Here is an 18,683-nt window from a genome sequence, read left to right as displayed (position 1 = left end):
ATGGTTATCTTTGGAAAATACATTATAAATGTCTCTTTGTGAAACATCATTTGTTCTAATTTCACTGCAAGATAACCTGACAATTGACACACAGACAAACAGATTACAATTGCCTCATGTTGACAAAATCATGTACCCTTCTGTCATTTGTGATTCTGTTCCTGATTAACCAATGGTTTAATTTTACCAGTGTACTAACTCTCTCGCATAACACACAAGAATAGGACATAGGACGGAGTATAAATAGCATTATGTCTGGGAAAGCAATGGCATAATCAAGGTCATGGGAAAATTAATGGTAATACAACTGATAAGAGCAGTGATTACATTGATACATGCTTAAACTAAGAATAAAGTAAGCATAGGAACATGTGCTGAAGAAAGAAATATACCAGATGAGGACTTTGTTTGAGGGCTAGAACTAAATGATGGATCATGCCAAATCAGTTGGAAAATGTCTGTCTCACATGTCAGGAAACAATGTAAACTGTATGTAAATGAAAGCTTCCCCAGAAGATGAATGAGATTGTAAAACCAAACCATTAATACCTTGATACAACAGGACAAGCAGCCTTAGGAAACCTCTGTATGAGCTTGTGCAGAGCTGAGCTCTCATTATCAAGCTATAACAACATACAATGTCTAAACAGTTTGATACAATCTTTCTGAAATTAAAAGTATTTATTTACATTTGTGCTCCAACATACAGTATGACTAATACATGCAGTATTGATATTGCACTTATGAATTCAGATTTTGTATAGGCCATATTGTTAATCATTATCATTATAAACATTGCATTGACTGACCATAACCACTGACTGACCATTCAAATAAAACATTAATAAATCTCTCTCCAGTTACATTGATCAGTAAAATGGAAATTACAGAACATATCTGTCATGAGAGATTGAGGGTGTGACATATATAGAATGAACCTTTAGCTCTGTGGGAACTTGATGAGATCTCAAGGGATATAGTCTGAACTCTGGATGTGAAATAGAAATGGGCAACTTCTGTCTTGAATCCAATGGAGGCAGCTGGGAACATTGGTATTCATAACACAGTAAACATGGATGTGAATATCATTTGCCATACAAAGTTGCCAGGTTGATTACAGTCCACAATAACTGTACCACCATATTTGCTGTAAGCAACAGGTTCTTTCTTTGGAAATTATCTAGCTAAATGTCAGTTTTTCACTTTCTTTAAATTACATTTGTAACAAAAACAAGAGTTAAATCCACAGACGTTCACTCCAACAGACTTCCATCATGTGATCATAAAAAGCATGTCATTCTGTGAACATTTCTGTGGAAATTCTGCAGTAAATGGGTAGAATCTCAAAAATTCCCTATCTAAAATAGAGCCATTGGGCGCGTTCGAGCGGATCACTTTTGTCAAGACGTTGAGCATCGTCGGTCGCCACCTTTCAAAGTGTGTTGCATTATGGACAAAAAAAATTGTCCGACATCCGACTACTCGTTGACTACATGAACTTTACAAAAATCATGTGATCAAAGGTCATGCAGATTCTGATGAAGTCACCTTCAAGTCGCTACCATGCAGCCATCATCTGCATTATGGGATGCACTATTTGTCAACCAATTATTAGTGTTTTTAGGGATGGGCATTCCAAGTCTTTTCGATGAGCTGGATCTTTTGGATACGTTCACCTAAAAGAGTAGTTCATTTGGCTCCTAAACGGGTCTTCGTTCAGTAGTGCATAGAAATGGATGAAAAAACATGTAAAATGAGTCGCTCTCCTCACTACCTATTGTTCCTGCAGTGAGGGATTAACATCTTCACAGAATGTTTTCTAATTTATCCACAGATAATCGTTGTCTGGAGTTCAAAAAGCAGTAGTAGCAGTATGCAAATCACGGAGCCAAATGAATGGCTCTTTTCCGGATGTTGACCAAAAAGATCCAATCAAAAGGAGCAGTTGTGTTTTTGTTTCACGCATGCGAACGTGGCTAAAAACGTGACTGAAACAGGAACCAACTTTGCCCCGATTCTGAAGCTACAAGGTATACAAATAATCTCTAACCAATAAATTATACACACATTATGTTTTCAGTTTGTGAGTGTGTGGTATGGGGTGATAGAACAGTTTATTTCGGCATTTATAAAGAAGCACTTTTATCAACAATGATGACACTGCCGTGCTGATTTGAGGTTTGCTGTTGGAAAATCACTAGTGTCCTACTTTCGGCAGTCACAGCTGCAGCTCCGACTTCACTGACCATTTTTGTCTAGGCTTAATGCTCGAACACACCCATTGACATGAACACAGGGTTGATAGAGAGGAAGGACATTTGTTTGAGGAAAGAGCGTCCTCTTCTGGTAAGTCAACTAATGGGCATACATTACATTTATTCCGCATCTGCCACATACAAGAAGTACATTTCCTGTAGGCTATCCGTGCTTTTATATCTCAGTGAGACAGTCACATATTGTGTCGCTAATTTACATTTCAGACAAGCCTACTCACATTACATAATACCCTGTATAGTGCGCAGGTGACAGTCTCCCCTCCTCAGATTCTTTCACAACATTAGCACGAATCACTGTGAAATCCAGCACAATCGGTACGATATGCATTATTTCTGTAAAACAAACATTTAAGATAGTCATGCTTTACTGACAGTGCGCGCAGAAATGATATTGTAGACGGAAATGACCTCACAAGAAATGGGCGCATGAATACCTGAAAGGAACAGTAAACACGGCTGGCAAGCTAGGTATTTTGTTTGTTTTTCACCCTAGTTATTTAACCACATTGTTCAAATGGTAATATTGCTTTAGTTTCAACTAATCGAAAGTGAAAACAACTTAACTATTTTTCAACCGACATGCAATTGCAGAAGCCTGATACCGCAGAGCTGTGTTCATGTTAGCTAGCTAGCTTGCTGCTACTTTGGAAACGTCTGTTTTTCGAGAGTTCTGCTACACAGCGTGCTTGTGTAATAATGACTCATGAACTAGCTAGGTAGTATACAGTATATAGCTAGACCATATTTGGGTAGCTATACCATTTGTCACGGGATGTCTGTCTATGTTCGTGTCGTGATGGGTATCGGAGAGGAATATAGGAATTCAATATAGCTAGTCATATAAGAAGTACATTCTAACTGTTATTCACTAGCTAGATAACTAGCTATTAACTTGGTGGTCTGTCACACTACTACTACCAGTGTAGTTCGTGATTTACATTCGTCTTGCTAGATCTTCAGATAGGCCTAATATATGATTATAAATGGAAGCAGTATCTAGCATGATGTTGTGTGCATGGGGTGTTAGCTAGCTAGTTATGAAACTGTAGCTACATGATCATGTTTATTTTTCCCTTTCATGTTTCATCTCACCCACCCACATCAGCATGTGAAACATCATGGGAAGAGTGAGTATTAGCTAGTACTAGTGTGCCTAATGTGAGACAAGGAATAATCAGCAATGGCCGATGATGGGGAGCTGAACCAAATGGGGAGCCCCACCAGCTCATCTGGTCAATGTGGCCGCCAGACATATCGAAGTTGTGCCCATTCCCGCAGCCTGTTGGATGGGCTGTTTGGCCTGAGGCAGGGTGGCATCCTGTTTGACGTAGTGCTCATGGTGGAGGGCAAGCCCATCCAAGCCCATCGTATCCTCCTGGCTGCCGCATGTGACTACTTCAGGTAGGCCAGTTTGCCTGACACTACTTTCCATCTGCAAGACTTTAGTCAGTTCTCCCCTCGTCTCACTTTGGGGAGAGGCTATTTCTCCCCTAACCCTGCTTGTGTTTTCTCCAGAGGGATGTTTGCTGGAGGTCTCAGAGAGACGCAGCTGACAGAGATTCCAGTGCATGGGGTGACCTACACTGCCATGACCAAACTTCTGGACTTCATCTACACATCGGAGCTTGAGCTAGACCTGGACAACGTGCAGGAGGTCCTGGTTGCTGCCACTCTTGTACAGGTATGTTCTTTTTTTTGTGTCCTTTGGATCAAAGTCATATGTCTTGGGCTGTATCCCCCGGTGACCTTTGGATTTAATATTTTGTAGATTGAGGAGGTTATTGGCTTTTGCTGTGACTTCCTCTTTTCCTGGCTGGATGACAGCAACATCTTGGAAGTTGACAAGCTGGCTGATGTGTATGGGCTGCAGCAGCTGGGGGCGAAGGTGCACTCCTACATCCTGAGGAACATTCAGACATTCTCTCGCACAGAGGTGTACCGCCAGCTTCCCCCAGAGAAGGTCCTCAGTGTGCTGAGCAGTGACGAGCTGGAGGTCAGCTCAGAGAACGAGGTATACGAGGCAGCTTTGCACTACCACTACAGCCCAGAGCAGGTGGAGACAGACCAGGTGTCCCTCCAGGTAAGGCCAGCCGGTTAGTCAGCCACTCGCTTTGAGACATTTGAGGCTGTTTGCCCATAGTACTGCCGTATATCAGAAGCAGTAAAAGAATGCATGCCCTCCGCTGGCCATTTTGTATTACATGAAAATCCAATAACTTTGAAAGCTGTGTCACGTTTGACCACCAGGCTTGTATTGATAGATGAACAAACTCAGATGGGCCTTTGTGTAGGGATGTGTGGAACAGACTGTTCTGCACCATTACTCATTCTCCCCCTCCCCCAGGACAATCTGAGGATGCTCGAGGCAGTGCGTTTCTGCCTCATGGACAAACAGGTGTTGCAGAGACTGTTTGGACGGTTGAATCAGTGTACACTGAAGGACCTGGTGGCAGCTGCACTGCGTTACCACGAGCAGGAGCTTTGGCAGCCCATCCTGCAGGGCCCCCTCACCCAGCCCCGTTCCAACTTCAACTGCATCCTTGGCTTCGGAGGTATGTTCTCCTCTGGCTCACTGACTGAGAGCGAAGAATTGTTCCAGGTCTATCACCCTAGCTGGGGTGAGTGGAGGACACTCACGGCTGCACAGGCCCCCCGCATGTCCAACCAAGGTATCGCTGTGCTGAACAACTTTGTCTATTTGATTGGGGGAGACAAGAACACCAGCGGCTTTCGTGCAGAGACTCGCTGCTGGAGGTGAGACCCAATAGCATAGGCAGATCCACTCTAACAGGGTATCTATCTGATCATTAGGCCTGCTGTCATGATCTACTGTGTGATTCTCTTAACTATCTACCATACAGAGCAGAATGCAATGTCTAACAATGAAAGAAGCCACTGTATAGAAGTTAAACTGTATTCTGCCCTACTGAGCAAAAATGCAGTAACTGCTCATAGCGTGGAGAATAATGCTTTTATTTACCTTGGTTTCACAGTAACTTTATGCAGTTACTGCTAAAATGACCCCCATTTTCTCCAAAACACAATACAATAGAGGCAGGATACTTGTCCACATGATTAAGCATGTATTTAAAGTAGCAAAAATGACAACCTCATTTTTAACCAAATGAGCAGTTACTGCCTTTTTGCTTGGTAGGGCAGTATTCGGGCAGCAGGTAGCCTAGTGGTTAGAGCGTTGGGCCAGTAACCGAAGGTTGCTAGATTGAATCCCCGAGCTGACAAGGTAAAAATCTGTCGTTCTGCTCCTGAACAAGGCAGTTAACCCAAGGCCGTCATTGTAAATAAGAATTTGTTCTTAACTGACTTGTCTAGTTAAATACAAAAAAGATACACTGCTCAAAAAAATAAAGGGAACACTAAAATAACACATCCTAGATCTGAATGAATGAAATAATCTTATTAAATACTTTTATCTTTACATAGTTGAATGTGCTGACAACAAAATCACACAAAAATAATCAATGGAAATCCAATTTATCAACCCATGGAGGTCTGGATTTGGAGTCACACTAAAAATTAAAGTGGAAAACCACACTACAGGCTGATCCAACTTTGATGTAATGTCCTTAAAACAAGTCAAAATGAGGCTCAGTAGTGTGTGTGGCCTCCACGTGCCTGTATGACCTCCCTACAACGCCTGGGCATGCTCCTGATGAGGTGGCGGATGGTCTCCTGAGGGATCTCCTCCCAGACCTGGACTAAAGCATCCGCCAACTCCTGGACAGTCTGTGGTGCAACGTGGCGTTGGTGGATGAAGCGAGACATGATGTCCCAGATGTGCTCAATTGGATTCAGGTCTGGGGAACGGGCAGTCCATAGCATCAATGCCTTCCTCTTGCAGGAACTGCTGACACACTCCAGCCACATGAGGTCTAGCATTGCCTTGCATTAGGAGGAACCCAGGGCCAACCGCACCAGCATATGGTCTCACAAGGGGTCTGAGGATCTCATCTCGGTACCTAATGGTAGTCAGGCTACCTCTGGCGAGCACATGGAGGGCTGTGCGGCCCCCCAAAGAAATGCCACCCCACACCATGACTGACCCACCGCCAAACCGGTCATGCTGGAGGATGTTGCAGGCAGCAAAACGTTCTCCACGGTGTCTCCAGACTGTCACGTCTGTCACATGTGCTCAGTGTGAACCTGCTTTCATCTGTGAAGAGCACAGGGCGCCAGTGGCGAATTTGCCAATCTTGGTGTTCTCTGGCAAATGCCAAACGTCCTGCACGGTGTTGGGCTGTAAGCACAACCCCCACCTGTGGACGTCGGGTCCTCATACCACACTCATGGAGTCTGTTTCTGATCGTTTGAGCAGACACATGCACATTTGTGGCCTACTGGAGGGCATTTTGGAGGGCTCTGGCAGTGCTCCTCCTGCTCCTCCTTGCACAAAGGCGGAGGTAGCGGTCCTGCTGCTGGGTTGTTGCCCTCCTACGGCCTCCTCCACGTCTCCTGATGTACTGGCCTGTCTCCTGGTAGCGCCTCCATGCTCTGGACACTACGCTGACAGACACAGCAAACCTTCTTGCCACAGCTCGCATTGATGTGCCATCCTGGATGAGCTGCACTACCTGAGCCACTTGTGTGGGTTGTAGACTCCGTCTCATGCTACCACTAGAGTGAAAGCACCGGCAACATTCAAAAGTGACCAAAACATCAGCCAGGAAGCATAGGAACTGAGAAGTGGTCTGTGGTTACCACCTGCAGAACCACTCCTTTATTGGGGGTGTTTTGCTAATTGCCTATAATTTCCACCTGTTGTCTATTCCATTTGCACAACAGCATGTGAAATTTATTGTCAATCAGTGTTGCTTCCTAAGTGGACAGTTTGATTTCACAGAAGTGTGATTGACTTGGAGTTACATTGGGTTGTTTAAGTGTTCCCTTTATTTTTTTGAGCAGTATATATGCATTTCTATCATAAAAGAGTAGGCTACATGTATAAAAACAGACGGGTGTCAGCTGAAAATGTCATCTGACTGATAAGTTGTTTTGTGTTGAGTTCCCATGTAATTGAATTTGAACTCTAATTTGCTCAAAAAAGTCTGTTTACTGCTGACTTAATTTGTTCTTGGAACAGTCAGAAGTCTTGTTTTTCTTTGGATGGAAATCACTGCAGTTGAAACCTTTGCAATCATTTTACATGACACATATCACAAATGCACGTTCAAAATATTACTAATTGCCAATTAATTAGCGTTCCTCTTTTTGCCATTAATTAGCATGCCCTCTTTGACATTTGACAAGAATTAATGAAAAGACGTGATATTTGATCTCAAGAACTGTCTCCTCTTAGATATGACCCTCGCCACAACATCTGGTGCTCCATCAAGCCCCTGCAGCAGCAGCATGCAGACCACTGCGTGTGTGTGCTGGACGGACACATCTACGCAATTGGGGGGCGCGACTACAGCAATGAACTGGAGTGTGTAGAACGCTACGACCCACACACCAACACCTGGGAATATGTGGCAGCCCTCAGGAGAGAGGTACGATCACGTCATAAAGAGCAAAACCTCTCTAAGTATGCACTCACATTGTCCACAAGAGGGTGCTAGATATTCACTGATATCTATTTGTCAGTGTATCAAAGTATGGAGGGAGAAGGGGATTTATGAGGAACCTTCCCTTGAGATAAACAACAAGTAGGACCAATTCACCATTTGTGAGAATAATCAAATAAATATGGATTTCCTCATTGAATCAGCTATTCTTGATATTCCGTGGCTCTTTGTCCATATTTTTTTATGTTGTTCCGATCCTATGCCTGAATACTAGTCTAGTCTTTCCTCTAGGTGTATGCACACGCCGGAGCAGTCTTGGATGGCAAGATGTACGTCACTTGTGGGCGGCGGGGAATGGCGTACCTGAGAGAGACATACTGTTATGACCCCCAACACAACCAGTGGGCAGCGTGTGCAGAGGGGCCGGTGGAGCGGGCATGGCATGGCATGGCTGCTGTCAATGGACGAGTCTATGTCATTGGTGGCAGCAATGATGAGCGCGGGTACCGCCGAGATGTACTCCAGGTACCGTACCTCCACTTACCAATGGTATTCAAAGTGACTGAGCAACAGTTTGTAATGCAACAAAGGCTTGAGATGTAATGTACTAAGTTACTGGTCTCTTATCCAGGTGGCATGCTACAGCCCAGCAGATAACTCTTGGTCTGTGATGACTCCTCTACCAGCTGGTCATGGGGAGCCCGGTGTGGCAGTACTCGGCAGCCTCATCTACATACTAGGTGGGCGCTCTCATGACAAGAGCAACCGTATGAAATACGTGCATGTGTATAACACAGAGGCAGACCTCTGGGAGAGTGGGACAGCATTCGAGGACCGTATCTCTGGTCTGGCAGCCTGCGTGGTGCTCCTCTCCCGTGCTGTGATTGATCTAGCCAAGAACTGGGAGCAGCGCACCAAGGCATCCTGGGAGGAGGTGGATTTGGACAACTCTGAGGACTGACTGACTGATGTGGTCCTGACTGTGGAGGAGGAGACTAGAGCGGTGTTCAGAGGTGGCATTGAACTGAATCTGAGGGGAATCTGTTATTTGCTGAATCTTTTATTTTGCATGCAAGGCTGAATGAATCCTTGTGGTATTTCCCTAGCTTGTTTGATACAGTGGTGATGGAGGGTAGTCTCTCCCTGCATGTTGACCACGCTGAGTGCCTCTGAACCAAAGTGTTAACCAAAACCTTTTGCCTCTTTCTCTTGTGTTGTTGCTCCAACATCTGTACTTCTGTAGGCCTTCTCCCGTCTTTGCAGCTTGCCCTCACTTTGACTTGAAGACGTTACTGCGTGTGTGCGCCAGATTAAGGTGACTTTACCACTTTGGTCTATCACTGCTGTTCCCCCTTTACTTTATACAAAGAGGAGAAGAAAGAAATAGCCAATTTTTGGAACACTTCCTCCACAAAATCATACAAATGTTTCACAGCTCTCCAACTTAACATTACACCCAGTTCAAATGAGGCACAGAGGGATATTCATTGACTATGCAATAATTTGATGAGGAGGAGTACTCGAAAGGGATCACGGTTAACAAAGTCTATAATCTCATGTTATTTAGTTTGACATTTTAGACCAAATAATAAGCTTTGCTATTACAGTATCATTAGATGTATAATATTTAATTTGTTTAATGTTGCACTTGTGAAGGAAACAGGCCATTCATTTGCCAGCTTGGAAACCCAAACTGTTTGTCTAGATCTGTTGAGCCTGATTCATCATTTATGTTCCAATATTGGCCCTTATAACCACTGATTATTACTATGATATCATGAGAATGGCATTTCCTCATCATGCACTTAATATGAATAATGATTAATTTGTCTTATTTCCACACTGTGCCTTGTTTTCTCTGTTAAACTTAAGACGGGGTTTCTTGTTTAGTTAGAAATGGGCCTTTAATAATGTGCCTCTTCTATCACAGTTTATCAAATTGTTGTTGATGAAAGAAGTCACTAATTGTTGACAGTGGATTTGAATAAAGATGTAGTAAACATGTGATTATACTACAGTTGGTACACATGAAATCATCCAGAATATTTTACCCTGCATCTCAGTAATAAAAATATGATCATATTCTAAACCCCAAGACAACCGTTTGCCTATATATGTGACTTTTTACAGAGCAGCAAATAATTGTAGAGAGTGATTTAGTGAATAATTAGTAATCATTTATTTGCAATTCCCTTTATGGCCAAAGGAATTCCTCTATATACTGAGATTTACATGGTATTGACCAGGCCTGAGTGGTTGTCTGTCCTCTCAAGGTGGTTGTTGTTGCCTGTATCCTTTATCCCTCCCAGTCTCAGCTAGTTCCTCTCCATTTGGTCCTATAGCCCATTGACTTTATGAAGCTTGACTGCTGCTTTCTTCTCCAAGGCTGTTTCATCTGCATCTGCAAACCCCCATCATCCCCCAGTCAGTGCCCCCCTCTTTATTTCACACTGTCATGCCAGTCCCTGGTGTGTCGTTTTGGTCTGCTGATGTGCCCTCTTGTTTTGGACATCCAGCTCAGCTCGCACAAACTGCTACGTTTTCATGGTGTACATAAACGGCAATCTATTCATTCTGACACCACTGACCACCTGGGGAATAATGAAGACATATGTCACGTATTTGGCATTGTCAGAGAGAGCTGAGGCCTTTACACACTTTAGAGTTAAGGTCGATTTAGAGCTCTTTGCTTGTCCATTATCAGAGCTATTAAAATGCTGAAATTGCCCGGGTGATGCTGTCTTGAACAGTTTATGCAGAGTGGAATGTTGGACGTGAGTGTCTTGGGGGTTGTTACATAAGATAAGTGTTTGTGCTCTGAGCCCTGTCCTGTCCTACTGCTGGTGATGAAAGAGGAAGTTTGAGACAGACCTGGGGAGGCAGCTCTGCACTTGAAAAGGGTCCTGCTGACCATTTGACATCTGTCAGGGGAGGAAGTGGGTCGGGCCTAAGTCCAACCCCCAGAACATCACACTCCTCCACCCAGTTAGGTCATGTTGAGGAGCATGCATGGATGTAAACTATCTATCAGCACTAACATCAGCCTGTCTTCTGATTATCTCAGTCAACTATACAGCTCAGGGCATGTGTTCTGTATGACGGTTCATTGATATCGGTTTGGCTGTAGAAATGGGCACTGTATTTAGATTATAGTCCAATAAGACAAATGCCCAATCAGTTCTTTAACATCACAGATGTTGCTTGCTATTCTAATATTATTTGTAAAATGAGAACACTGGGGGAGTAATTCTTTGTGGAGATTTGGGTCACAGTTATGCAACACTAGGTCACTTCGTTTTCCACTGCACTCCCTATGAACTCTGGTTATTGAACCTAAAATGGTGTATTTTGACATCCAAGTTAATTTTCATCATGTTAAATCAATTTAGTATATTGAAGAGGTGTTCTTAAATCAGTATTTGTTTTTAATTCCAGTAGCGGTGCATACCCGTACTTATGTCTGTGGTACTTCTGATAGCCCTGTCCTGACAAAAAAAAAAAACACCGGATATTGGGGGAGTAAAACTTTTTTTTAAATCTTCTTCCTGTATTGTCCTCAGTCAGCCATAGCCCAAACCATTTCCCACCCTCAAGTACCAACAGTCTGCTGACTCAGCGTCTCCTAGAATAAAGAATGGAATATGCTCCTGGTATATCTCTACTAGACCAGAGAATAGATCAAATAATGTTGCAATTTGCTCCAAAGTGCTCTCAATTGGATTGAATCTGGTTTTGATAGCTGGGGCCCCAGCGATCTATGACTGTCCAGGATATTTTAATTTCATTACAGTGATCTTCTCTGCCACCACATTTCCTCCACATCAAATCATCAGTAATGACTGGGATGACTCTACTGTGACATGACTCACTGAGATGGGAGATCAATTCTAAAGTTAAATTCTTTATACAGAACGCCCTCTATTCTTCTCCCGACACCAACACTGTCAGATAGGGTAAACAACGTGTGCATCATGTATCAGCTGGGTAGAGTGAGTGTTCATCAGGAGAGGAGGGCGGGAGAAAGGGAGCCAAAGATTTGCCCCACTAATGTCACAAAGAGCCTACTAATGAATTGAGCTGAGTAAAAGCCCTTGGCAGCATTGTCCCCTGGAGGACGACTCCCACCCTCCCTCCCCGGCTTTACGGCAGTCATTAGCAGCTGACATCCGTGAAAAAGGGCCATCAGGCTGCTCTGTGCTTGCTGCTGTGAAAGGAAGCCAACTGCCCCCCATTTTCATGCTCTTTAACGCTCGTTCAGAGGGAGAAAGATGACCGTGGCATGTTTTATTACGCAAGTGGGTAAACCTCAGCAGGTGAAGTCACTCCCCTGGCCAGAGACACAATAGTGCAGGGTCTTTAATGCATGCTGAGCCAAAGGAAACCGGAGTGTGGTCCTCGTTAGGTCAACAAAGGGAAAATACAAACACCAGTGTAGGAAGTGTTGCTATGTGATTTTCAAAAGTGCAAAGACACAGATGAACAAGGTTATGGAGTGTGGATAACAGTGTACCATCCTTAATTATATATCCTATCAACCTGGACTTGCATTAGGTCATACATTTTGACCTCAAAATCTGACAGCAATAATCAAATCCGAGAGGACTGAACTCATAGAAAACAGCCAGTGGAAAGTCCTGATATCCCAAGAAGGGAGATTGATCATGGCCCAGATTCAGTTCAGTTCAAGGCGCGTTATAGCACTATGACATTCTTTTTTAAAGGTAATTTATGCTTGAGCCGACCTGCGCAGAGTTTACCATTAATGTGATCTCCACAAACGTTAAGGAAAATGTCTTTAAAAGTTGCGTTGACTGCTGTATTGTCATGCGCTATAATGCACCAGGCCCCTCAAAAATGTATGCTTCATTAGCTTTAAAGAAAATAGTGAAAAACAGTTATAACTTGTTGATTTTTTTTAATTCCATACAGATGACATTAACATATCAGTAAAGCAATTTATTACACACAGTTTTTATTTTTTACAAAAATATTTACCAGGGAGAAACGAAATCCAAACACAAAATAAATAGACAATTCAGCAATAAACACATTTCACTGGGAGGAACGCATACATTTTTCAGGCCTAAAGCCAGTTGTGATATCAGACCAGTCCACACCACTACTCTGGCAGCCATTCTGAAGTATATTGTCTCTGTTCCACTCCATTATTCTCTCTGCTGGTTGGCGTTTCTCCTGACCCAGGTCCTTCTCTTTCAGCCCCAGCATACGGTAGCATGGCCGTGAGCTCTGGATCAGCAGTCAACAGGGTGTGGTGCTGGACTTGGGACAGAGGAAACACAGGTATGACGGCATAGTAGCATTTATGAGGTCTCGCTGAGTCACTTGTGAGACTTCAGTCCTTCTCTTTTGGGAGAAACTGTGAGGAAATCGCTTCACCAGCACGAGTAGGAGAAGAGTGGGTACTGGCTCCACTCAGCCACATTGCCATGGTGATATCCGTGGTGCACAGCTGGGGTACTGTAGTCAGAGGGCAGGTGGTGAGGCGGAGGGTACTGGACGGTGTTGGGGCCGCTCCACTGGCCCAGGGTCTGCTCGGCACTGTAAGGGGTGTAAATGTGGTGGCTGAGGACCCCTGGCTTGCCTGCCTGGGTCATGTTGAGCACCCCTGTGTAGTCCTGGTGATGTCCTGCAGGGGGCTGGGGACCACAGAGAGATGGTCCGATCTCATGGGTAGAGGGCTTGGAGGCCTCATGCTCTGGGACTGTGGCTACATCAGAGACTCTGGACTCAAAGCTGGCCCGTCCAGAACCCCCGTTGCTGCTGCCTATGCTGGAGGAGGGAGATGGAGACTTCCCATATTCATGGAACCTGAGGAAAGAAGAGAAGGCAGGGTGGTGGTCAGTGTTATCTGCTTTGATGACAATGTGGCAGTGAGATATACAGCAGAATGAACATGACAGATAGCATGCTGTGGTGCCTACCTGTAAGGCTGGTATGAAGCTGGGGCTGGTACTAGCTGCTCTGCATTGTACATTTCTCTGGCATCAGGTCCAGGGGGTGAATCTGTCCGGACGTGGTGGCCATGCTCCCTCTCAGGCCCCCAGGGGGAGTAGCGTTCCTCTTTCACCACTTCCTCCTCTTTGGTTTTAGGGAGTTCTGCCTGCTCTCCTTCGTATCCCTCAAATGATGACCTGCGGATGTCTGAAAAACATACATGACATCAGACCCACTAAGCTCAGGGAATAACAATTTCTACATGAAGGGATGAATAATTTGGTCACCAAGTGGTGAAATCCAATACCAGGAGGACTGTCCTCATCTGACTCTCTGCTTAGACAATCAATTTTCTTTGCTTTCTTCTCTGGGCAGGCTGGGTTTCTGTTAGCGCGCCTGCAGTGGGAAAGATAATAGGGCCGGTCATTAGTGAACTTATATTCAAGACAAGCATATAATAGAAAAATAGTTATAATAACTATTCTACCTTTTTGTATTCGTTCCTTCGTCTCTAAAGCCTTTCGCAAATGGGTTGTGGTCGATTTTCAGCTTGGTTATCTAGGGGAGAAAGACTTGCTTTAAACACCTAGTGCCTTGTTACCAGATGCTTGCTTGGGGAAATAAAGGGTAGTGCCCTGCTCTGCCAGTGACTGCAGTGAGACTGACCTTAGTGTTCTGGTAAGCAGTGACGGAGGTGAAGGAGGTCTCAGGGAAGGTAAAGGTCTGGAATACACTCCAGCGAACACTGTACATGTCGTCTGCCTGGACAATGTGGAAGCGCGGGTGGTAGCGATGCATGGAGTGCAAAATTATCTGAAAGAGAGAGATGCACAGTTAGTTTAGTTACTGGAACAATGACAACACTTAATATCCTCAAAGTTAAATCATTTGCCAATGCTCTATAGAAGAAGTCTATATCTATTATTACAGAGCTCGACAATGCCTTCGTACATGGCCATGTTGGTCTAGGGTGTTGTTGGTAAGCTTGAGCTTGAGGAAGGACACGGTCTGTTTTATCCAGTGGCTCCCAGGGGCTGGAGAGTCTGGATGCAGGTACGTCCGACAAGGGGGCTGTGGCTCCGCTTTCCCAGCCACTTCCCATTTCTCTTTATTCCACTGGAAGGAGACCAAGAATTGAGTAAAAACATTAACAAAGTGTATCTGTCGTACAAGGAGGGTGAGGTGATTTTCAGAGGATCCCTGCCTAACTTTAAGGAGGCTAAAAGAGAGAGTTAGTTTGGCTTGCACCACCGACAGAGAGAAGGGGGCAAACAGCAGGGGATAGAACAACAGGAAGAGATAATGCCCTGTGATGTCCAATGTCAGAGGGGTGATGAGCGGAGGGTGGAGTGGAGCTGGATCTCGTCTGGAGATGCTGGCCATTAGAGAAAAGCTATCGCTAATGTCAAGATTGTTTTTTTACAAGCCAGGGTTGTGTCATTTCTAAATGTAAAATTCTCCCTGATTTCAATGATTTTGCTCATGAAAGGCAATGGATATGTATTAAAGTGCAAACATGCTAAAGGTTCTTACCTTATACCTGAAACCATCCACAGGAACCATGTCAACCAGCAAGATGTACTTGGAACAAGGCATCAGCCCAGAAAGGTTGATTTTACAGTGTGGAAACATTCTCCTGTAAAATACAAGGATAATCATTATCATGACAGTCCACAAAAAAATGCTACTTCTTGAAGCATTTTCGATCAAGTAGATTGTTATTGATCATGGCAGATAGAATTGGAAGTTGTGGTTATCTTACCTGCCCGGTTTAGTGATAATCATCTCTGTTCCAATTTCATGGAAAGACTTCCAGAGTTCTGGGTCCTCCAGAGTCATCCTGATGTTGCCTTGGTGATAGGCGTCGGGACCACCGGGAATAGAGGACGAGGGTGGAGCAATAAAGTTGGACTTCATGTCTAAGATGTAGATGTGGAAACCATCATTAAGACACAGCCATAAACCAAAACTGATGGATGACTAGCTGATCAAGATGAGAACTGAATAGGCCGGGATAAAGAGGAACATTTCATATACACAGAGTAGACTAAGAATACAACCCGAACTTTTGATATAGGCAATAAGAGCTTATGACTTGAATGTGTGATGTCCATTGGGAGTCCAAGGGAGGTTTGATGACAAAAAAGAGCTTGAGGACCAACACTCACCTCTGATGGACTGCATTCTTTAGACGAGTTGATGCAACAGGAAGAGGTGCGGCAAAAATATAATGTATCAGTAAACTGGTTCAGTGATATCCAAAGTAGTTCACAGTCCCTCCTTGGTGCTGCACATCTGTCTTGGGCTTTCAGTATATTCCACTGGTGCCGGAAGCATAAATAGAGGGGTGGTAGGTCCAATAGTGTTCTAACAGCAATCACTTCGGGCACTCTAGAACTGTTCAACTGGAGGACAAGGTGTCCCTGACTTTTAAGGAGATCCCAGGGGTGGGAGTGGCCAGAAGAGAGAGCCATTCCCAGGCTTTGAAGTGGCACAATGATGAGTCAATGTCCCACTGTGATTGGAGGGTTGTGGAAATCAAAGGGACTTAACAGGGCCTTGATACCGTCCCCACAGGAAGGGGGACGGAGGAAATGCATCTTTATTAACTGCTAAGAGACTTTTAAACAAATATGGACGGGCTTCCCCGCTGGAGAACGGGGCCTGCAGCGGCACCAAAATCTGTGTAAATATCATTCACACAGACGTAATCACACACAGAAAGTCCATTTAGTGTCCTCATGCAATGTGGTAAAATAGCCATTATAATTCATTTGACACAGTTAATACAAGTTCAGGGAAGTGAGATCAACCCTCACAAAATATAACATTTGAGTCAGGAAAGCTACTGCTACTGATAATTTACCAAAATTAGCAATATTAATAACAATTACTTCAGTAATTTTGGTATTTAACAGAAAATCTATGGCAATCTAATGTAACTTTGCTAATTTATAATTGAATAACTTAAAAAAATAAATGTATTCATATAGTATATCTGTATCCATATTGTCCATCAGTTTCGAGTAGATAGACCATATGGTTCAAGATAAAATAGCCTAATAATTTAAAAAAGCATATAATCAACAATTATTTTTTTGTGCATTATTTAAATTGTATGTGCATGATTTTTTTATTTAACTAGGCACATCAGTTAAGAACAAATTCTTATTTACAATGACGGTCTTATATTCAATTAACTCTGCAACTCTTTCCAACTGCCACAATCTTGGAAATAAGCGGACCAAGGCGCAGCATGATTATAGTTCCACATATTTATTTACGTGAAACTAACAACATAACAGACCTTACAAAGACTGTGATGACGTAGTGCCCAAACACACTAACAAACAATCAATATCCCACAAAACACAGGTGGGGAAATAGCTACCTAAATATTATCCCCAATCAGAGGCAACGATAAACAGCTGCCTCTAATTAGGAACCATATTAGCACCAACATAGAAATAGATATACTAGATCACCCCCTAGTCACGCTCTGACCTACTACACCATAGAGAACCAAGGGCTCTCTATTGTCAGGGCGTGACACCAACTATTAACTTTTTTCACAACCGCCACCAGTTTGACGCCAAAACATTGACAACAAATTGGCATTGTAAAACAAATAAAAGAGTGAAAAATAATATAAAGGATATTTCATACTGAAACCCTTATATTAAACACCAATAGTATTCACTAAGTTGGGATCTTGTTGTTGTTTTTATAAAATCATCTTATTTCATTATTTCATATATTTTACATGTGATAAGGCCAGAGATAATTAGACACCTGTGAATATTAGAAGTACCCAAAAGGGCCACTAGATGTCTTGTGACATTTATTTTTTTATTTAACCTTTATTTAACTATGCAAGTCAGTTAAGAACAAATTCTTATTTTACAATAACTGCCTACCCCGGCCAAACCCTCCCCTAACCCGGACGATGCTGAGCCAATTGTACACCGCCCTATGGGACTCCTGATCATGGCCAGTTGTGATACAGCCCGGGATCGAACCAGGGTCTGTAGTGATGCCTCTAGCACTGAGATGCTGTGCCTTAGACCGCAGTGCCACTCAGGAGCCCCCCAAAACATAAAAAGGACATAAAAATCATCCTTGAAAGATACCAAAATTCTGGTAGTTTACTGGTAAACTTTGAAAGTTTCCAGTAGTGTGTGTGTGTGTGTATATATATATATATATATATATATATCCTCCCTTTGCAACCCTTGTCACATTCCTTATTTCATGTTTTTGCCAAACGCCAGCCCAGACACTTTGTTTACTATAATGCTGAGGGATGGGGCTGGAAAAAAGTAACCATTCTCAAATTCATAGATGGAGCTATGGAGTGACAGTTTTGAGCATATTTGAAGCTATATATTGCTTGACATTTACAAACAATGGAGTAACCTTGTATTTTGGGGTTTGATGGGGTAAAACAGTTATATTCTTCTAAAATAAATGGGTATATATCATTGATTGAAATTACCATTGAACAGCAGTAACTATTGCTGATTGTACCTTTAATTCCATTTTTTATGATGATCAAAATAGTCTGTTGAATGAACTTGTTCACTTTGAACTTGGGTGCTTCCGACAATAACACGTAAGAAATGCTATCCCATCTTGATTCACTCTTCCAACACAGTTATAACACTACTGTAAAATACACCCAACATGTGTCATACGTATATCATATGCACTATTGGTTGAAACAATGACTTAATCTTGCCCAAACAGGGTCTCTGCCATGTCTCATTCTCCATCTGAGAAAGTGAGGAGTGTGTGAGGGACCAATAAACCTATAATGGTGTAATAACTTACAATAATACTGGTGTTTTTCTCCAGGTGAGTCTTACCTGGGAGTGAGCCGTGTTGGGGCTGGAGGCAGTGCTCCGGGGTTGTGTATTGATCTGTCTAGACA

General features: G+C 43.3%; 2 protein-coding genes across 5 annotated transcripts; one reads left to right on the top strand and one right to left on the bottom strand.

The window, feature by feature from the left end:
• The first annotated feature begins 2,012 nt into the window (after window positions 1–2,012).
• klhl22 (kelch-like family member 22) lies at window positions 2,013–9,895 on the top strand. 4 transcript variants are annotated; one of them, XM_029762804.1, is made up of 8 exons: window positions 2,013–2,030; window positions 3,382–3,677; window positions 3,792–3,957; window positions 4,045–4,356; window positions 4,621–5,030; window positions 7,591–7,783; window positions 8,090–8,323; window positions 8,430–9,895. In XM_029762804.1, the coding sequence occupies exons 2-8, from the start codon at window positions 3,457–3,459 to the stop codon at window positions 8,757–8,759; spliced, it is 1,866 nt and encodes a 621-aa protein (XP_029618664.1). In that variant the 5' UTR covers window positions 2,013–2,030; window positions 3,382–3,456; the 3' UTR covers window positions 8,760–9,895. The 4 variants fall into 4 exon arrangements, with proteins under 4 accessions (XP_029618664.1, XP_029618663.1, XP_029618662.1 ...); XM_029762803.1 differs by lacking the exon at window positions 2,013–2,030 and adding an exon at window positions 2,190–2,346; XM_029762802.1 differs by lacking the exon at window positions 2,013–2,030 and adding an exon at window positions 2,513–2,591.
• A 3,296-nt stretch (window positions 9,896–13,191) lies between these two features.
• On the bottom strand, window positions 13,192–15,937 carry LOC115199588 (T-box-containing protein TBX6L-like). The gene is made up of 7 exons (XM_029761919.1): window positions 15,922–15,937; window positions 15,516–15,672; window positions 15,287–15,389; window positions 14,705–14,869; window positions 14,420–14,566; window positions 13,741–13,976; window positions 13,192–13,627 (listed from the first exon to the last, which is right to left on the bottom strand). The coding sequence occupies exons 1-7, from the start codon at window positions 15,935–15,937 to the stop codon at window positions 13,192–13,194; spliced, it is 1,260 nt and encodes a 419-aa protein (XP_029617779.1).
• Window positions 15,938–18,683: the final 2,746 nt, after the last annotated feature.

The sequence above is a fragment of the Salmo trutta genome, chromosome 9 (genome assembly GCF_901001165.1).
Source record: "Salmo trutta chromosome 9, fSalTru1.1, whole genome shotgun sequence".
Classification (NCBI taxonomy): Eukaryota; Metazoa; Chordata; class Actinopteri; order Salmoniformes; family Salmonidae; genus Salmo; species Salmo trutta.
Note: the sequence above shows the minus strand (reverse complement) of the source record. Positions and strands in the feature narration are given on the sequence as shown.

Bases quoted from the DNA above. Each gene is read 5' to 3' on its own strand.
- klhl22 (XM_029762804.1), top strand. From the start codon at position 3,457: ATGGCCGATGATGGGGAGCTGAACCAAATGGGGAGCCCCACCAGCTCA. The intron at 4,357-4,620 runs GTAAGGCCAGCC...CCCCTCCCCCAG, and splicing joins CAGACCAGGTGTCCCTCCAG to GACAATCTGAGGATGCTCGA. The intron at 8,324-8,429 runs GTACCGTACCTC...TCTCTTATCCAG, and splicing joins ACCGCCGAGATGTACTCCAG to GTGGCATGCTACAGCCCAGC.
- LOC115199588 (XM_029761919.1), bottom strand. The intron at 13,977-14,419 runs GTCAGTCTCACT...TGGGTCTGATGT, and splicing joins CTGCTTACCAGAACACTAAG to CATGTATGTTTTTCAGACAT. The intron at 13,628-13,740 runs GTAGGCACCACA...TTCTTTCCTCAG, and splicing joins GCTTCATACCAGCCTTACAG to GTTCCATGAATATGGGAAGT.